The following is a 21515-nucleotide window of genomic DNA, read 5'->3' on the forward strand; positions in this document are numbered from 1 at the left end:
CTGTGTCTGAGCTACTAAAGTAGCAAGAAAGATGATGAAAACTAGGCAGATATTAACAAGAGTGAACTGGTAAGACTTGGTACTTTGAGGAAGGATCATGGAAGAATTCAAGGTTGACTCATATTTATTGGACTCTCTTCGATTTATGAAAGCCCAGAAAAATGCATATAAATGAGGTGATGGGGATTAAAGAGTACCCTTATCATGATAAGCACTGAGTAACATACAGAATTGCTGAATCACTATATTGTACACCTAAAACTAATTAACACTGTGTTACCTACACTGGAATTAAAATTAAAAATAAAAATGCCTATAAATTAATACAACATGGAATAAACCCAAACACTGAATAGAGAGAATGTCCTCATTAGCATAGAATACTTTTAGCAAAATTCCTGGAATGCAGAAAATAAATGGAAACAAATGGGAACAAAGAAAGCTTAGTGAACACAGAACAAACAGGGTTTGCACTGTTAACCGCCACATTATGTCAGATTAGAAACTGGCAGAGTCCTAGGACGAAAATCAAAGGGTTAATGGAAAGTCTGCGCAATGAACAAATTCCTTTCTCCCATTTCCTCATCATCTCTCTCCCTTATCATTAAAAAAGAAAAAAAAAATCCTCCCTTAAAAGAAATTCTAAAGAGAGTTTTACAGGCCCAGAGTAAGGACCTCTTTGGTATTTATGGGATCCCAGCTCAGTGTCCAAACTCCTTATTTTACTCCAGAGGAAAGCATACCAGTCCAATAAAACCTAATTGTCCATTCTAAAATATATAAACACAACTGGGGGGAGGAAGACAGACAGATGGACAGAAGATAAACACAACAGCTAACACTGAAAGAATGAGATAATTTAGATAGAGTGAGGTATTTTTAAAAATACTATTAATTAGTAGTATCCTTAAAGAATTGTGAAATCACAAAACACTGACCAATTGTAACCTAAAAAGGATTATCAAAAAGGATTAAAGGACTTCTGAAAATTAAAAATACGGCTGCAAAAACAATTGTTTTGTTTTGTTTTCCCAACACAAGCAACTGTTGCATTGATTGTTCCCTATGTCTGGAATAGTCCAGGCCAGAATAAGTGTATTTATTTCCAAATCACTTTGAAGTTTGTTACTGAAATGTCACCTGTTCATGGGGTTTTCACTAAGTATTCTATTTAAAATTATAAATCCCCTTCCCTTACATGCATTTGTCTATAGATGCCTTATCTTTTTTCATGTTCCCTGCAATGGAATCTTTTAAAATGAGAATGCATTCACAAATTACTTTACTAAAAATACTAATATATAAATAAAATTGAAATACTGAATGCCATTTTAAATTCTGAGTAAAATAAATATAGAATATCTTCCTTTGGCATATTTCCTCATGATAAATTCCTAGAAGTACAATTTCTGGTTCAAAAGGAATGAAAATTATTACCAAATTAAAACAAAACCCAGCTGAAAAATCAGCCTTGTCTTTAGACAAAAAATTTTAAATATTTATTTATCAACTATCAAAATCATCTGGAAAGGTCAGTTTTTATGAAGGTTAAAATATATGAGGAATTATTTTCCATTACATTTTCAGTAAGACAAACAGCCAGATAGTTTATATTTTACTGAAACATAAAACATATAATTAGCTAAAAACTGTATTAAAAGAGCTAAAAGACCATTCCTTAAATGCTATGTTTTTAGGTCTAAAATCATTCCTATACTATTTAAAAAATATATACATATTAATTTTAAATAATTGGTATCTGCTACATCACACTTAAAAAAATTCAATATATTCATATATTCTCAATTCTTACATTCCCAAACACCCCCACTCCCACCAGAAAACCATTCACACATCTTCAATAAAAATATTTCCATAAGACCTATAGGTCTTAAGTTTCTTATAGAAATATTTTTATTTCTAACATTTTTATTTCTAATTTTAGTTATTAATAACTAAAGGTATTAAACATACCTTAAAACTCTAAGCAAAGACCTATACAGTTTACGCTAATAGTAAGCCCAATCTCATGTACAGTTTCTATACAAAAATTTGAACTTGCAACATGAAAATGAACATTTTGACTAGAACCTTAAAGCTTTGAAAAAATATTATTTACTTCATCAAGTACCAATTTAAAACATGCACATAATAGACTTCACATACATTTTGTAAATTAACATATTTAATACTTAGGGACATACTGCAAGAAAATGTCTTTAAAATAACAAGAAAATGCCCATAGCTTCTGAATGGTTAAAAATTTTTACTTTCTGTTAATATGTTTCAGACTCTTAATATGTCCTAGGCCATTTTATTTGTGTACCTACACATACTCACTTGGTTTAATGTATTATCTGTTTTTAGTTCTTTGTGATTGGAGTACTGGATATAAATTGGTTGGTTACGGAGATGAGGTGTCACAGCAGAATAGTAATTAACCATAGTAATAGCGGCTTCCTCTGTTGCTAGTTCCAAAAATGCCTGAAAATTTAAATAGCAAATATTTTAATACCATGAATTATATTCAAATAAACGTTAAGTATCTCTGTAATATATTCAGTTAAAGAGAAAAATCAGTACAAGACTATAACCTTCCCAGTTACATTTAGATGTTCAATAAGTTATCCTTACTTATCCTTATTTTCCATATACCACAAATATAGTCCCCCAACAAAAGCTAAAGAAAATAAAATCTAAACATTTTCTAACATCAGAATTTTACCACTCTTAGAGACATAAGAAATCTCAGTCATTTTTAAAGCAGTATAACTCAAGAGAGAAAGAAAAAAATTAAGAATTAAATATCAGATTAGTGACATTCATTATATTTAAGAGCATGTTAAATTTCATAAGTTCTTCTAAATGATATCATTAGAAATTTTAAAGCAAAATTTTAATATGCCAGGGCACCTCTGCAACAGATACATTTATTAAATGAAGAGTTATCTAGGATTAATGACTATTTTCTTCTAATGCTATCAGATAAACACTTCCATGAGATAAACTTAAAGAAGATGCTACTAGTATCCACACTGTGTTCTGATATCAAAGCCACAATAAAAGAAATATTTCATTTGTATTTTCCACAATCTCATTATAACAACTGTTCAATTAGAGTCCAAAAGTGAATTCAAAAGGCGAAATTTAAAACTCATTCATTTTGGCTCCCTAGTATTAATTTCCCAAACACCATTACCAGGAAAAGTCAAGAACTTCTGTCATGCTCTTTTACAAAAGTTAGGACCTACTATATTCTACCCTTTTATTAGGAGAGAGCTAATTCACACACACGGGATAGCTTGGGGCTTAACAGTTTTGTAAATCTTGAAAGAAGCATACCTGATTTTTTCCTTTCAGCATAAGGATGTTGGTCACTTTACCAAAAGGTAAGCCTAAAGCAATAACTTCAGTTTCTGTCACTTCACCAGGTAACTTTCGAATATGAAGTACACGAGAAGGAGCACCATCCATTTTATCTTCTCCTTTAAATTTTTTACTATCATTACCATTGGCTGAAAGACATTTAAAAAAATAGTTTATTAATTTTCCCCATTTGTGTAAAAAAAAGAAACCCCACAAAACAACGTTTAAAAAAGAACTTAATTGAGCCCTGGGTCACATTGGGCTCTGTGCTTACAGCTCAGAGCCTGGAGCCTGCTTCGCTTTCTGTGTCTCCCTCTTTCTCCGCCCTTCCCCCGCTCACGATCTGTCTCTCTCTGTCTCAAAAATAAACATAAACATTAAAAAAAAATTTTTAAAGGAGCGCCTGGGTGGCTCTGTCCGTTGAGCATCCGACTTCAGTTCAGGTCATGATCTCACGGTTCGTGGGTTTGAGCCCCATGTCGGGCTCTGTGCTCAGAGCTCAGAGCCTTGGAGCCTGCTTTGGATTCTGTTCTCCCTCTCTCTCTCTCTCTACCCCTCCCCTGCTGTGTCTCTGTCTCTCAAAAATAAACATTTAAAAAAAAATTTTTTTTTAATTAAAAAACATAGCTGAGTATACCTGAATAATTTCTAAAAATTAAAAAACTGGGCTTTCAAAGGGAGAGACAAAAATCACATCCACCAATTATTATCAAATAAAATTATGTTACCAATTAAGGTAACTACTGGGTAAATGTTTCTGAACAGAGTGTGTGTATGTATACACACACACACACACACACACACACACGTAAAGAGTAATAAATGACAAGCAAAAATTAAAATGCAATTTCAGAAAGAAATTTTCCAATGGCTAAAGAACACAATTATCTTACAATTTAATCATCTTATTACAGACTAACAGAAATACAAAAAGTGTGAAATATTGACTTAGCAAAAATTAGGGTGATAAGAAATTATTAATGGTTTAATTTGGAAAATATTGTACTCAAAAAGTGGAATCAAAGAAGGCAATGCTGTAAAAATAATCATGCAGTCAATCCACATGACAGCTTAACTACAATGAGTCTCTCCTAATTTACTAATATTATCACTTAATCCACCTAAGTATTTTGTCACTATCAACATCTATATAAAACACTCATGGACTTCATTAACTTACTGTTATTCTGACCTTTAAAATAAACGGATATATTTTTATCCAACAAATTAGTTACCTGCCTTTATTCCAAAGCCTCACCAAAAATAAAAGTCCTACTAAAGACACGAAATTGGTGATATTTTATGTAAAACTGAAGGACTTGCAATCTATCCAATATTCCACAAGAGTAGTTCCTAATTGTCTAAAGACTAAGGGATATTTCTGAAACTAACTAAAATGAAGGATCCTCAATCCACTGAGAAATATGTATACTCCACTTGTGTATAATTTTAGGTACTTCATGGTACTCCCCAAATCAACACTACCCATAAACATTATATGTGTGTGTTGTGTATGTATATATATTCAACAATATCTATAAAATTCTAAGATCAACTTGATCTCTAAGTGGCTTTAAAATTCACTTACACACTGATTCTTTAAGAGTTACTGAGTATCAAAAAAAACCAGTTACTGAGTGTCAAGAACATGTTTAGCACTGTTTGAGGCTCTGGGAGATACAGCAGTGAACAAAATGATCAGTAAGATCCCCAATGCTCTCTTACAGTCTAGTAGGAGAGGTGGACTAACTTACATGAACAAAATATCTCTTATAGTGATTAACTACTATGAATAAAGCAAAGCAAAATGTTGTTGATTAAAATGGACTTAGCAGAGAACTAGAAGAAGGTGGTGTGATAGTGACTTTATTGGAGGATTAAAGAATATCTCTAGGAAATAATATGTGAACTCACTCGATAATTAACTTATTAAGTTAAATTTAAGTCATATTTTATGCTAAGAGCTTTACTGAAGTTTATATACAGGAATGGCCAGCCAATGCCTTTAGAAATCCCCTTTGGATGGCTTTGTACAGAAGAGTAGTAGGCTCTGGCCTCTGGATATATTACCATGAAAATCTTGCTGGCTAGCTCCTAATCACTCCAGAAATAAGAAAAACTAAAGGAAGCCCTCTATACTTCGTAACTAAGGACGGTTTGTACATGCACAACCATCTGAATATATTAGAAAGAAGAAAGAGGCTGAATTTTCTCTTTTGTGGCATTTTATTGAACAAAATCATGACTGGGTCCGTTAGCCGAAAATGTAAGTAAAGCAGGAATTTAAGGATACATGTATACTTTAAGACTTATAATTGGCATACAAACATATACTCTTATGTAAGACTACAGCCATTTCTTGGCAAAGCAAACGGAGTACAGAATCCTGATAGTTTGTGTTCTCATTTGTTCATTTGTTGGAATAACAAGAATGAATACTTCATAATCCAATCTAGAGCCCCAGGAGTTATAGGTTATGGTATCAGTAAATTTCAGTTTTTCCTAATTTAGTCTGTCCTTTTCTTTCTGGGGAAAAAAAAGCAAAAAAAAAGTACATCACAATAAAGATACTATCTATTACTGCATACATAAAGGCTTCCCTTTTTAAATTATTTTTAGAATATGATCCTCAAAAGGTTAACAGCTTGCATTTTCCCATTATAAAGAAAATAGGATAGTTTATTGTTCTGGATTTGTGTTGGGTAATTCCTGGGCAGTGTGAATTGTGAACGTTAGTAAACCAGTTAAATAAAATGGAAAGGTGGAATCATTTTGAAAAGTCAAAGAAAATAAATAACCTTATTTTTTGAAGCTACTTTTCTTCTACATCAATATTTAACATTCCCTGCAAATTAACTACATGCCAAACACTGTACAACTCTATAGTACAATCCCATTTATGGATAAGAGCTAGTTAAGTCGACCAAGGTCAGACATTAAGTAGTAAAAGACAAGAAGTAATAGAAAAAGACTGAAACTCAGGAAATAGGACTCCACGGCCTGTGGTCTTAACCCACCACACTATACAAGGATCCCAAAGACAAATATTGCATTATACACTATTGCCAAGAGAGGATCTGTCCTTTTCTTCCAAAGACCATGTAACATCAAAACTTACACTTTTGTCACACTCTGATATTCCCTCAGTTAGTTAATAGTTTACAAGGGGTAGCTACTAAATATTCATACTTTAGTACTAAATATTCATATTTTGGTGTGAAATATTATTAAAGTTTTCATTTTAGATAATGAGACTATGAGAACATGAAATTGGGAAATAAGGACTTCTTTAATCATATGACTAAAGCATACTTTCATCTATAAAAACACTCCAGCCCTAGAAAAGAAAAAGGGCACAAGAAAATATATAGCCCTTAGCTTATAAAACACATAGGCCATTTATTACCCTATCAGAGAAGTAAGGAAGATTGGGTCTCTCTGGGTTACAGATCTAGGATTCTTCAAAGGCAAAGAATAATTTGAACCTCTTTCCATGATCTTTTCCCTTCCACTCCTCAAGTAAATCCAGAAACTTCTGGTTTGTGTATGTAAAACCAGTAACAATTAAAATGATTTCTAAGAACTTAGGCAACAACAATATAGTAATACTTTTATTTATGCATACAGGTTGTATATAAATTGCAGAAACCTTTAATATTATTTTCCATATATTATTCAGCCTTCTTAAAGCCTTTTGCTTAAGATGTTCTTCTCAAATTTGAAACAAAATAATATGTAAAAATATGCAAAAACTTTCTATTTGAATACTTCCTCTGCCAAATTCAAAAGTGGTTTTCTACCACAATTCTAAAGTGACCATGTTCATTCACCTTTAATCAGTCTCTTTTTTCCCTTGACTGACCTTTGCTTTTTACTGGTGTTTATCACAGTTTTCACGTAACAGTCTCACCAAGATTCTGGGTAATTTGTTAAATCCATCCATGGCCAAAATACTGTAAGCCCTCTCATACTTACCATATCTCTGTTCTCACAGCACCCCTAACAATTCACATCTAGTTTTCTTACTTCCCTGACTCACTGTATAGTTATTTGAACTTTCTGTTAAGCACGCATTCCCAGTAATGGTGGGAATTCCTCAAGCTGTACTGGCCCCAAAGTCCTATCTTTACTTGCTCATGTAAAACCTGGGTCTCAAAAACCACCTGCTCATTTAATTTGTAAATCTATTACCTTAGTCCCACTCATTCACCAATTTTCTAATTCTATACTTTCAACTGCATCAGCCTGAAGTGCAACATTACAAAACTTTATACTTCCACTTATTTATACAGTAGAAACTATTTAACAAAAGATAAGTACATTCTCATTCTCTGAAGTCTTTCAGACCCAACCATGTATAAAAAAGCATTGGTAGCATCCTTATCAAATGTGAAACTTGAGAGGAAAAGCAGTTTCAATTCCAATCAGTTTTAGTTAAGGCTTCAGGGCAAAGCATGTTATAAAAGCTGTTGGCTTTAGAAAAATAAAAAATAAAAATAAACCTGACTTACGAAAAATGAATGCTCATATTCTTTACATTCCTATCTGGGAAAACAGAAAACCCAAAGAAGAATTAACCAGAAATGCAGGTATATACAGAAAGACACTTCTGTTATTCTGCTAGCTTTTTAGTCAGGTCCAACAGCCACCACACAAAAAATCTTAGATTTAATGTAAAAACTGGCTATAACTCTGCATTTTCAAGAAGCTGCACTGCACAGCCTACTTGCCAGAAGTACTTTACGCATGAGCTAGGAAAAAATAGAAGGCTAAACTAGAAGACTCATGTGCTGGAATACTTCAAAGCATTATAGCAAAATGAAATGGCATTATATAAAAATGTCTTCACATAAAAATTAAAATCTCAAAGAATTCTGAGTAACATATACCAGAATCTATGGGATGATTTCAGTTTTTTCACGTAAAGCAAAATATCACACTTTTAACAATATTTAAATCCTACTATTATAGAATAACAATCAGGATTACTGACAGAAATATGTATACTTTAAAGGGACAGTCCATATCCAGAGCTATGAAGAAATGACTCAAAAAATTAAAGAGACCATATTTTACAATTGTCAAACCTCCTCTCCAATGAAAAACTAGTTATTCCTTTCTTTTTTTTTTTTTTTTAATTTTTTTTTTCAACGTTTATTTATTTTTGGGACAGAGAGAGACAGAGCATGAACGGGGGAGAGGCAGAGAGAGAGGGAGACACAGAATCGGAAACAGGCTCCAGGCTCTGAGCCATCAGCCCAGAGCCTGACGCGGGGCTCGAACTCACGGACCGCGAGATCGTGACCTGGCTGAAGTCGGACGCTTAACCGACTGCGCCACCCAGGCGCCCCTAGTTATTCCTTTCAATAAAAGCCAAATCCAATACTAGTCAGAGCTAGGTTTTTTTAATTTTTTTAATGTTTCACTTTTATTTCTGAAGGAATATATTACAAAATATTCTTTTTTTAAAAAATTTTTTTAACATTTATTTATTTTTGAGAGAGAGAGAGACAGAGCATGAACGGGGGAGGGTCAGAGAGAGAGAGGGAGACACAGAATCTGAAACAGGCTCCAGGTTCTGAGCTGTCAGCACAGAGCCCGACGCGGGGCTCAAACTCATGCACCGTGAGATCATGACCTGAGCTGAAGTCGGCCGCTTAACTGACTGAGCCACCCAGGTGCCTCTATTACAAAATATTCTTAATGCACGGACTTCTTATTTACCTGAGACTAAAATTCTAATGACTTTAACTTTTCTCACTTCTAATTTTTTTTTTTTCTGACACAAAAAACTGGCATGTATATAGAAAGAATGTCTGGACAGATGAGGGAAAGGCCACTGAACAGACATTTTTAGAAACAGAATTCTATAGTAAAGTGATTTTGAGGAAACATTTTGGATAAAGCTGGAATAGAAGAATGAAATCCTCTTCTGTATCTGATAATCATAAAAGTTTCCTTGTAATACTGTCTGTAAAAGTACCTTTTTGAGACACTTGGATGACAATGGCATTTTTTTTTAATAAATTTTTTTAATGTTTTATTTATTTTTGAGAGAGTGAGGGAGGGAGGGACAGCATGAGTGGGGAGGGGCAGAAAGAGAGGGAGACACAGAATCCCAAGCAGGCTCTAGGCTCAGAGCTGTCAGCATAGAACCCAATGCGGGGCAAGAACCCACGAACCGTGAAATCATGACCTGAACTGAAGTCAGTTGCTTAACTGAGTCACCCAGGTGCCCTGACAATGGCATATTTTTCCAGGCAAGTAGAGTCACAAGTTTTTAAAGGTCTTCTTTAATGCTGTTTGCTCCTATAAGCAATCATATTCAAATTGGGGTCTGTGAGATCATATACAGACTCTCATCTTTTTTGTTAAGGAAAAAACATCTTAAAACTCAGGGTTTCCAATGTGAATGAAGGTAAAATAAATTGAAAGCATGTAAATTTCTTATGTTAAAACAAGGCTTTAAGGAATTTTATTCCATCAGAACACAAGACTCAATCATTCTTTAATCACTGAAGTACATTGTCTTTCCTAAAGATACTTTTAAAAAGATAGTAACAAATTATTGTTTCTTTCCACCAAAACCCAATCTCCTTTTCCATGATCTTCCCTTTGTTAATGGGACTATCATCCATCAATCTAGTGATTATCTAAGCCCAAACGAATACTGCTCCCAAACCAGTCTACTTCCAAATAACTCAGAAGTTCTAATTTCTTGATACATTATTTCTTCCATATTCTAAGAACCTAAAATTCAGAACACCTTAATATCTCTGGAGATGACAGTACAGTGTTTGTCTACCCTGTGTACAGTAGTAACCCTCACTCCATACCCCACGAAACACACATGGAAGAAAAATCTTTTCTAAAATGTAAATCTGGTAAAGTCCAAGCTCCCTAACATAACAAATCAAATCTTATATGCAAACCTCTACCTATCATAACTCAACTTTAGTCACTCCCCTTCTCATATTTCACATTCCAGCAAGATAAAACTAGGACTAGCTCATGGTTCCCAGAAGTATTCTACAGTTTCAAACGAATTTTGGACTTGTTTGAAAACTCTGTAAATCCATATAGAACATGTCCAACACCACAGAGAATTAATTCCCTTGTACTTCCTGTTCATCCGAACACCCACAGGCAACCCTTATTCTGGCTACTATACTAAAACTTGATTATCTGTTCTTTATAAAAATGGAATCACACAGTGAGTACTCTTGTGTCTAGCTTCTTTTGGTTCATAGAAGGTCTACTAATATTCACTCATGTTTTTGTGTTAATAATCATTCTTTTGTTATGAGTAAGTAGAAATCTACTGTTTGATTACACTACAATTCACTGACATTTTCCTATTTACAGACATTTGGGTAATTTCAAGTTTGGGACCATCATAAATCAAGTTTTTTATACACATTTGTACAAGTCTTACAGTGAACATGTTTACACTGGGTAAAAACCTAGACCAGAAAGTATGAGGTCATAAGCTGTGTTCATGTTTAACTTTATAAAATACTGCCAAAATTGTTTTCCAAACTATTTTACACTTTCACCAGCAATGGCAAGTTGTTCCAGTTGCTCCACATCCTTCCTCATCAACATTTACATTGCCAATCCGTTTAATTTTAACTTAAATTCCAGTGGGTGTGACATACCTCACAGCAGTTATAACTTGTGTTTTCCTGATGACAAATATATTATTTTCGTGCATTTATCAACCATTCATATACCTTCTTTGGTCTATTTCAAAAAAAATTAGGCTGTTTGTGCTTACAGATGTGAAAGAATTCTTAAGCTATTTTGGATACAAGTCCTTTGTCAGATATATGCACAAATATGTGAATATTAGGATCTTTTCCCAACCTGTGCCTTGCCTGTTCATTGTCTTAACAGTGACTTTTGATGAGTTTTTCATTTAGATGAAATGTCTAGTTTATAAACTATTCTTTTATGGCTAGTGGTTTTTGTGTGTTCTCTAAAAAAAATCTTCATTTACCTGAAGGTTAGATATATACTCTGTATTTTTTCAAAATGCTTTATGTATTTAGTTTTTTAGGTTTAGATATACATCCATCTAACTTTTCTGTACAGTATCAGGTAGTTTGTTTCTTTTTTTCATACGTGTTTCTGTTTTCTGGCACCATTTCCCCAAATGAATGACCAAGGCACCTTTGTAAATAATCAGTTGATCATAAATATAGGAGCTTCTTTCTGCACACTATTCTATAAATACTAATCCTGCTAATATTAAACTGTTTGATTACCACAAATTTACAGTGAATCTTGAAATCAGATAGTGTCACTTTTTTTTTTCTTTTGGAAAATGGTTTTAATCTAGGTCTTTTTATTCCCACATAAATTTTAGAATCAACTTGTTGGGGCGCCTGGGTGGCGCAGTCGGTTAAGCGTCCGACTTCAGCCAGGTCACGATCTCGCGGTCCGTGAGTTCGAGCCCCGCAACGGGCTCTGGGCTGATGGCTCAGAGCCTGGAGCCTGTTTCCGACTCTGTGTCTCCCTCTCTCTCTGCCCCTCCCCCGTTCATGCTCTGTCTCTCTCTGTCCCAAAAATAAATAAACGTTGAAAAAAAAAATTAAAAAAAAAAAAAAAAGAATCAACTTGTCAATTTCAATGTAAAAGCCTGTTGAGCTTGACTGACTTATAGATTCAATTCCATCCAATTTGGGGGAAAATGACATTTTAACATATTGAGCCTTCTAATTCATGAACATGGTTTCTTCCTCATTCAGGTCTTTAATATCTCTTTGTAGCATCTTATATAGTTACTGGTATACTTGTCTCCCACCTTATTTGTTAAATGTATTCCTTGATATTTGTGTTTCTGGTATTTTTGTAAATGGATTTTTTTCATTTCATTTTCCAGTAATTTGCTAATAATATCAGGAAACAATTTTTGTATACTGAACTGGCATCATATAACCATTCTAAATTCACTGATCAGTTCTAGGCACCATTTTTTAGATTCCTTTGGGTTTTTTATTTTAAAAATTATGTTTATTGAGCAGAAGATAGTTTTACTTCTTCCTTTCTAATCTTTATGCTATTTTATTTGCCCTATGTAAACAAAAAGCAGGAGAAAATGTGAAAACAGACATTACTTCATTCCTGCTTTTAAAGAGAAAACATTCAATATTTCACCATTAAAGAATGGAATTTGTTTTAGGCTCTTACTGGATGTCCCTCACTCAATCTATGGAAGTTCCCTTACCAGTTTTCTGAGTTTTATCATGAATGAATGCTGTATCTGTCCTATTGTATCTGTCCTATTCTCCTATTGACATTTTTTCCCCTTCATTCTATTATTGTGATAAATTACACTGAGTTCACTTTGAAATGTTAAACCTTACAATCCTTGGGTCCGCCTCAATTAATAATCATGAATTATCGTTTACAAACTGCTAGATATGATAATCTAACATTTTGTTAAGAATATCTGCATTTATGTTAATGAAAAATATTGGTTTGAAATCTTGATTTCTTATATCCTCTTTGTTAGGTTTTGGTATCAGTCATAGCAGCATCACAAAGTGAATTTGGAGTATTCTCTGCTTCTCTTTTTCTAAAAGCAGTATACTGAAGATGGCTATTATTTCCTACTTTGAAGTTTCATAAAATACAACAGTGAAACCACCCATATCTGAGTAAACTCACCTATGAGTGAAATCACCTATGCCTGGAGTAATCTTTGTGAGAAGATTACTAATCTAATTTTTATAATAGACATAGAGCTAATCTATATATTATGGAGTAACAGTTTATGTCAGTGTTTTGCTAAGTTAGGTTTGTGAAGGATCTTGTCTATATCATCTAGGTTGCTGAATTTATTGGCATTACAACTCTTTGTAGTACTGCCTTATTTTCCTGTTAGTTTCTGTAGGATCTGTAGTGGTACCTCTACTTTCATTCCTGATATTGGTAATATAGCTTTCTTTTCTTGACAGATTAAACTTTTTAAAAAAATGCTTATTTGAGAGAGACAAGGAGAGCATACATATGTACAAGCAGCGGAGGGGCAGACAGACAGGGAGAGAGAGAATCTCAAGCAAGCTCCATCCACACTGTCAACGTAGAACCTGACACAAGGCTTGAACTCCCAAACCATGAGATCCTGACCTGAGCCGAAATCAAGAGTTTGATGCTTAACTGACTGAGCCACTCAGGCACCTCTAAAGCTTTTTCTGAAGTAGGTATTTTCTAATATGGGTATATACATAGACATATTTTCCCCATGTACTTTCTCAAATGAGCCAACAAATTTTAATATATTTTCACTTTCATTCAGTCAGATGCCCTTTATATCTTCATGTATTATTCAGAATTGTGTAATTCAATTTTCAAATATTTGGTTATTCTTACTTAAATTCTACTATGATCAGATACTATATAAGCTTTCAGTCATTTGAAATCTATTATTTTATGTCCTAATATATAGTCGATCATGGTGCTATATACACTTGAGAAGTTTTTCTGCAGTTAGGGTATAGTTTTGTGAATGTGAGTTAAGCCCAGCTGAATGTTCAGCACTGTTCAAATCCTCTATTTATTTTAAAGATCTGTCTTATCAATTACTGTAAGAAATGTTAAAATATCCAACAATGATTATAGACTGGTTTCTCTCTTTAGTTTTACACATACATGTATTTTTTCATAAACTTTGAAGCTCTGTTATTACTGGTATAAAGTGTTTTTCAATATATTAACCCTTTAAGCACTACAAAATATGATATTTTTATATCTGGTAATACTCCTGTCTTGAATTTTACTCTGAGGCTAATATAATCAGATGAACTTTCTTGTGCTTGTTGTTTGCACAGACTATTATTTTCAATCCTCTTTACTTTCAGCCTATCTGTGTACTTCAACCTGACTCTAGAAGATACTGCAGTCAGACCTTGCTTTTTAATCCAGTCTGACAATCTTTGCCTTTTAATTGGACTTCTTAGACCACTAATGTCCAAAGGAAATATTCTGCAAGTCATGTAATTTTAAATATTCTATTAACCACGTCAAAAAATGAGGAGTGAAATTAATTTTAAGAATAGATTTTAGATCAATATATCTGAAATATTACCATATCAACATATAGTCAATATTTTAAAAAATGAAATATTTTACATTATTACTTTTGATACTATGTTTTTGAAACACAAAGGCATACATCTCCATTAGGAACAGCACAGTTCATGGCCTCATACAGCTAGTGGTTACTACAGCAGATTAAAGGGTTTTTTGTTTTTTTTTGTTTTTTTTTGGTTTTTTTTGCTAATTTACATTTACACATTTATGTTTAACATCTGTTTATTTTCTTATTGCCTGGTGTTTTCGTGGTGTTCTTCTCTTGCACTGCACTAACAGAATATTTGATAATATTCCATTTTAATTCCTCCATGGGCTTTTTCCTTTTAAACAGCCTTTCTGAGGTATTATTCACATGCAATAAGCTGCATACATTTAAAGTATACAATCTGACAAGTTCTGACATATGCAAACATCCATGAAATCTTCACCCTAAGAGAGCATATATATCATTCACCCCTAAATTTCCTTGTACCCTTTGCAACCCATCCGCCTGGCTCCTCCCCACCCCCAAATCCAATCTGCTTCAGTTTGTATCTCCTTGGGTTTTATATAAATGAATTCATACAGAATGTACTCCCCCTCCCCCGCCCATTTCTTTTACACAGTAGCATTATTTGGGTATTCATCCCTGCTATTACATGCATCAATATCTTATTCCAGGAGTGGCGGCTCAGTACAGCTAAGACTCTTGATGTTGGGGTCATGAATTCAAGCCCCACATTGGGCAGACAGCTTTCATAAAAGAAAAATAGCTTATTCTACATGTCTGAGTAGTATTTCATTGTATCCAAAGGAATACGAGGCCAAAATTGCAATCTATGTATCCATTCATCTGTTGATGGACATGTGGATTGTTTATGGCTTTGCTTATTACAAACAAGCTATTATGAACATTCAACTGAGTTTTTTAGTTTTTTGGGTTTTTTTTAAATGAACATATGCCTTCATTTTTCATGCATAAATGCCTAAGAGATAAACAGCTGACAAACGTCATTTGGTAGTTTAACTTTTTAAGAATCTGCAAGATTATTTTGTCCAAGTAGTTCTTCAAGTTTACATTCTCACCAACATGAGAGTCACAGTTCATCCACATCCTTTCCAACACTTAGTATGGTCAATCTCTTAAATATTAGCCATTATAACAGGTGCGTAATGTTATCTCACTTCAATTTGCATCTAATGATTAATGACATAGAGCATCTTTTTCATGTACTTATTTGCCATATGTTTTTGCTGAACTATCAAGTATTTTTGCCAATTTATTACACTAGGTTGTTTGTTGCCTTAAGTTTTAGCATTTATACAGTCTGAATTTATATATATTCTGGATCAAAGTTCCATATGCTCTGTAAAGATATTCTGCTACTCTATGGTTTGTGTTTTCATTCTACTATCAGTATCTGCAAAAGAACTTAGAGTCTAAAAGCTGATAAAATCCCACTTGTTCTTTTATAGTACTTTTGGGGTCCTATCAAAGAAACGTCTGCCTAATCCAAGGTCACAAAATTTTTTTACTATGTTTCTTCTAGGTCCACTCAGAGTTAATTCTTCAATATGGTATGGGGTACACATCCAAGTGTGTTTTGGTGTTTTGTTTTTGGTTTTTGCATACAGATACCTTAGTCAAAAACCAGTTGTCCATAATTATGTAGGTTTATTTCTGGATTCTATTCTGTTCTATTCATCTATTTATCTTTCTTTATGCCACTATGATACTGTTTTGATTACTCAGCTTTGTTGTAACTTGAAAACAGGGAATCAGTCCTCCCAACCTTTTCTCTATTCACTTTTAACTGTACTTCCTTGTATGTTTTTTTAATTATTTCAGTATGCAACCTTAATAGAATCTACTTTAAGTTAGAGTTAATATTCTATCACTTCATGTAAATAAAAACCTTATAACTGTAAAATTCTATTTATCTTCACTTAGTGCTGTTGTCATATAAACATCAACACACAGTCTCTGTGTGTTCACTCACTAATATTTTCCTTTATAGCTTTAAAAATATCTATAATCCTTGTGTGTTAATTCCACTATCTAGGTCATTTTGGTGTCCGCTCCTGTTGAATGTTTCTCTATTAGATGGAATGTTTTCATGCTTCTTTCCATAATTTGTAATTTTTGATGGTACGGGGGATATTATGAATGATAGTTCACAAAAAAAGACTGACTCATGTCTTCCTTAGGGGGTGTGGTTTTGTTCAGGCAAGCAATTAAATTACTGGTGATCCTTATTGTCTTGTCAGGCCAAACTATCTAGCTTCTTCACTCTTCGTTTTAAGGTTGGTGCTTAGTGTAATGGGTGATCCATTCTCTTAAGGACTGGGCTTTCTGTAGTCTAAATTGAATGCCTGAGGTTCTCTCCAAGATGTCTGCATTCTGACTTCCCAGAACTCCCAAGATCTCAGAGCACTACAGAACCTTGGGAATCACCACTTTAGCTCTCAACCCCAGAACAGGTCCATTCTGACAGATCATGCAGAGTTCTCAACCTGTATACAGGCAGCCCAGCTATTATTCAAAATTCTGAATCAAGTGAATCACCATACTGAATTCTGACCCCTGCAAAATGCCCAAACCCCTGGAGAGCTTCCTTTTTCAGGACCCTTCGCAAATCCCAGATGTCTGAGCAGCTTTGAATTCCAGTCTGTCTTTCCAGCTCAGTGAGACCTCCATGCTCTGCTTAGATTCTCCTTTCCTGTGCTACAATAGGGTAGCCCAAGGCAGAAAGCCAAAGCGATCATGCGACTCCCCTCATGGATTTCCCTTCTCTCAGGGATCTTTATCTGGTACTGTCTGCTCATCAATTCAAGACAATATATTTTATACAGTTTTGTAGTTATTATTTTTTTTTGGAGGGCACATGGAAGGAGAAGGAAAGGGTGCTATCAGTTATTCTATCATAGCCCTACATACTAATTTTTAAAACATTTCAACTATTCATCACTATATGAATTGTTTTAAAAAAATCAAAGTGGCAAAGCGGCGTTAGACATTTGAACCTAGTTGTTCAATTATTTGTACACAGTATTTTGACTATCAAAATCATGGCCTAGTGATTTTGTTTTGTAATCACGGAAAAGTCAATAATAATGATGTGTGGGCAAATTCATTATCACATCATTATGACTATGTTAAGTACTTCATTATAGTTTTTACTTAACTGAACTGCCAGGCATATGTATGTGTGTGCCAAGGCGCACCTATACATAAGCAATGGCTACCTGAAATAAATCAAAATGCTTCTAGTTTTTTACAATCCTTTTACTACCCAAAACAATTAATTCCTCAAGCAAGTAATTCAGGAAAGGGTTCAGAAAAAAGGAACTTCGGTTTTAGGTAAACAGTGTAAAATGCAGGGGTATAGGCAGAATAATTAATTCATCGTCATTATCATCATTATCCCCATATCAAATTTTGATCCATAAAACAAGAGTCTAAAAATTAGTTTATATTTGTTTAGACAGACCTTACAACCAACTTTATTTCAGACATATATACAATTTAAGAAAAATACCCTATGAAGATAATATGGAGAAAACATTAAAAAACCCAATTCAAAGAATTAAAATATTGTTATAGCAAAGAAAAAAAGGTTGAAAGCACACAGAAAAGAAAACTATCTAGCTCAATCTTTTGACTTTTATTTAGTTGGGCTTTAGAGCTTGTGGGATAGAGAATACTTCAAATATAGTAATTCCCTTTATCTGCTGTTTCACTTTCTATGGTTTCAGGTACCAGTAGTCAACCATGATCCAGAAGCAGATGATCCTCCTTCTAAAATACTGTCAAAAGGCCAACAGTACCCTAACACTGTATCACAATGCCTATACATCATTCACCTTGCTTCATCTCATCACACAGCCATTTTATAATCTCACACCATCACAGGAAGACAAAGGGTGAGTACAATACAATATTTTGAGAGACAGAGGGAGAGACTATGCACATTCACATAGCTTTTATTACAGTTTATTGTTATCACTGTCCTATTTTTAGTTTTCGTTAATCTCTTAATGTGCCTAATTTATAAATTAAGCTTTATAGATATGTATGTACAGGAAAAAACACTGTATATATAGGGTTTTGTACCATCTACAGTTTCAGGCATCCACTGCAAATCTTGGAACACATGCCTAGGGAGGTGGGGGGAACTATTATGAAAAATTTTTCTGTAAGACACTCAAACACAAAAACTAAAAACAAAAGGATAAAAGGGGCAAGAATGAGGGGACTTTTAACATGAAAGGAAAAGGTTATATTTTTGTGATTAAAGAAAGGGCAAAAACACTTACTACTTGTCCACAAAAGTCACCAATTTTAGGTATTTTACTTGACACATATATACTGTAATAAAACTTCCTCTGTAGTGTTTCAACAGAAACATTTTTTTTCTCCAAAAGGAACATTTAAAACATTTAACATAAATTATAAAAGGCTATTCTGGTAAAGCAGACTAAATATTAGTTTTAATATTCTGACCCATAAAATGGCAAATAATTAAATTAAACACTGTTAAGAGAGTAACACTTACCTGTAACCACCATGCTGCTCATATTAGAGTTTGGACTACTGAGAACACTGCCTGAGAGTAGTTCGTCAGATCCTCTCTAGAAAAAACAAACACATTAACATAAGTTATCTTTAAATTTAAAAATATTAATCCATCACTTATCTGTATTTTCCAAGTATTCGCTGAAAAACAAATGTCAGGTGTTACATACACTATTGGCAGTATTTTCAAATATTTTAAAAGTTTAACCACTAAAATAGAAAATTAACTTTCTTGTCAATCTCTCTCTTTTCCACAAAGCCAACAGGGCTTCCTTTCTTCCTTTCACCTAAGTATTGGCTCACTACCAATAATAAAAATGTTTCCAAGCTTTCTTTTTTTTCTTTTAATTTTTAAGAGCAGCTTTAGGTTTGCAAGAAAATTGAGAAGGCAGCCAACAGAGACTTCTATTTACTCCCTTCCCCCATACATACATAGCCTCCCTCATGATCAACAACTCCCACCACAGTGGTACAGTTTTTACCAAGGATCAACCCGCATGGACACATCATAATCACTGAAAGTCTGCAGTTTACCGGAGGGTATTGATGTTGTACATTCAGCAGGTTTGAACAAATGTGTTAGGATATATTTCTATCATTATAATATCATATAGAGGATTTTCATTGACCTAAGAAATTCTCTGTGCTCTGCTTTATTCATCCTTCCCCAACCCCATCCCTGGTGACCACTTAAGTTTTTACGGTCTCTAGAGTTCTGCCTTTTCCAGGACGTCATATAGTTAGAATCATACAGTATGTAGACTTCTTAGAATGGCTTCTTTCATTTAGTAACATGGATTTAAGGCTCCCCCTTATCTTTTCTTGGCTTGATAGGTCATTTTCTTTTACTTCTGAAAATTATCCCAGTGTCTAGACATACCACAAACACTTTTGCATGCTCCCAAGTTTTGACTATAAGGCTGCTATAAATATCTGTGTGCAGGGTTTTGTGTGTACATTAAGTTTTCAACTCCTCTGGGTAAATACCAAGATGCACAATTGCTGGATTGTGTGGTAAGAGTACATTTAGTTTTATAAAACTGCCAAACTGTTTTTCAAAGTGATTATACCATTTTGCATTCCCACTAACAACATATGAAAATTCCTGTTGCTTCACATCCTCGTCAGCATTAAAGATTGTCAGTGCTCCACATTTTGCCAATTCTGATAGGTGTGTATCTTGTTTTAGTTTACATTTCCTCAATGACATATTTTGTGGAATATCTTTTCATATGCTTATTTGCCATCTGTACGTCGTCTTTGGTGAAGTGACTATTACGATCTTTGGTCCATTTTCTAATTGTTTTCCCACTGTTAAGTTCTAAGAGTTCTTGCTCTGTTTTGTCCTTTATCAGATGTATCTTTTGCAAATGCCTTCTCCAGTCTGGGGCTTAGCTTCTAATTCTCTTGATACTGTCTTTTAAAGAGAAGTTTTTAATTTTAATGTGGTCCAGCATATCAATTATATTTTCATGGACTGTGTCGTTGGTGTTATATCTAAAAAGGCATCATCATACCCAAGATCATATAGGTTTTCTCCTATATTATCTTCTAAGAATTTTACAGTTTTGCATTTTACATTTAGGTTTATGATATACTTTGAGTTAATTTTTCAGAAGAGTGTTAACTGTGTCTGGATTCATTCTTTTGCAAGTAGATGTCCAATTATTCCAGCAGCATTTGTTAAAACGCCATTATTTGCTCCACTGTCTTGCCTTTGCTCTGTCATCAAAGATAAGCTATGTTTACAGGGGGCTCTATACTAGGATCTCTATTCTGTTCCACTGACCTATTTGTCTATTCTTTCACCAAAACCACACTGTCTCAATTACGGCAGCTTCACAGTAAGTGCTGAAATTGGGCAGGATCAGTCCTCCGATTCTGTTCTTCAATATTGTGTTGACTATTCTGGGGTCTTCTGCCTCTCCACAGAAACTTTAGAATCTGTTCGTTGATATCCATAAAATAACTTGCTGTAATTTGGACTAGGATTGCACTAAATCTGTACGTCAAGCTGGAAAGAACCGGTATCGTGACAATACTGAGTCTTACTATCCACAAACATGGAATATCTCTCCATTTATTTTGGTTTTTGGTTCATTATTCAGAGTTTTGCGTTTTCCTCACATAGATCTTCTATATATTTTGTCAGATTTATACCTAGGTATTTCACTTTCTGCGGTTCTGTCAGTGATACTGTGTTTTTAATCTCAAATTGCACTTGTTCACCACTGATATATAGGAAAGCAGCCAATGTTTGTATATGAACCTTGAATCCTGCAACAGTGCAATTATTGCTTCTTAGTTCTAGATTTTTTTCAGTTCTTTCAGATTTTCTACATATACCATGTCACCTGTGAACAACAATTTTATCTCTTCTTTCTTGATCTGTGTACCTTTTCTCTTTTCTTGCCCTACCACATTAGCAAAAGCTTCCAATAGGATGTTGAAAGGAAGTGATGAGATGGAATGTCCTTTCCTTGTACCTAATCTT

The 21515-nt window shown here is 33.9% G+C and overlaps 1 protein-coding gene across 1 annotated transcript in view; it reads right to left on the reverse strand.

Moving 5' to 3' along the window:
* PTBP2 (polypyrimidine tract binding protein 2) overlaps positions 1-21515 on the reverse strand; it is an 82698-nt gene that overhangs the window by 35193 nt on the left and 25990 nt on the right. Inside the window, exons 3-5 of the mRNA XM_047082845.1 lie at positions 19002-19077; positions 3343-3515; positions 2341-2484 (exon numbers count right to left, since the gene is read on the reverse strand). Coding sequence (XP_046938801.1) covers positions 2341-2484; positions 3343-3515; positions 19002-19077 — 393 coding nt within the window. The remainder of the gene's footprint in view (positions 1-2340; positions 2485-3342; positions 3516-19001; positions 19078-21515) is intronic.

This window comes from Lynx rufus, unplaced genomic scaffold (genome assembly GCF_022079265.1).
Source record: "Lynx rufus isolate CCGP_SWC_20201006 ecotype Redwood Valley unplaced genomic scaffold, mLynRuf1.p SCAF_2, whole genome shotgun sequence".
Taxonomy (NCBI): Eukaryota; Metazoa; Chordata; class Mammalia; order Carnivora; family Felidae; genus Lynx; species Lynx rufus.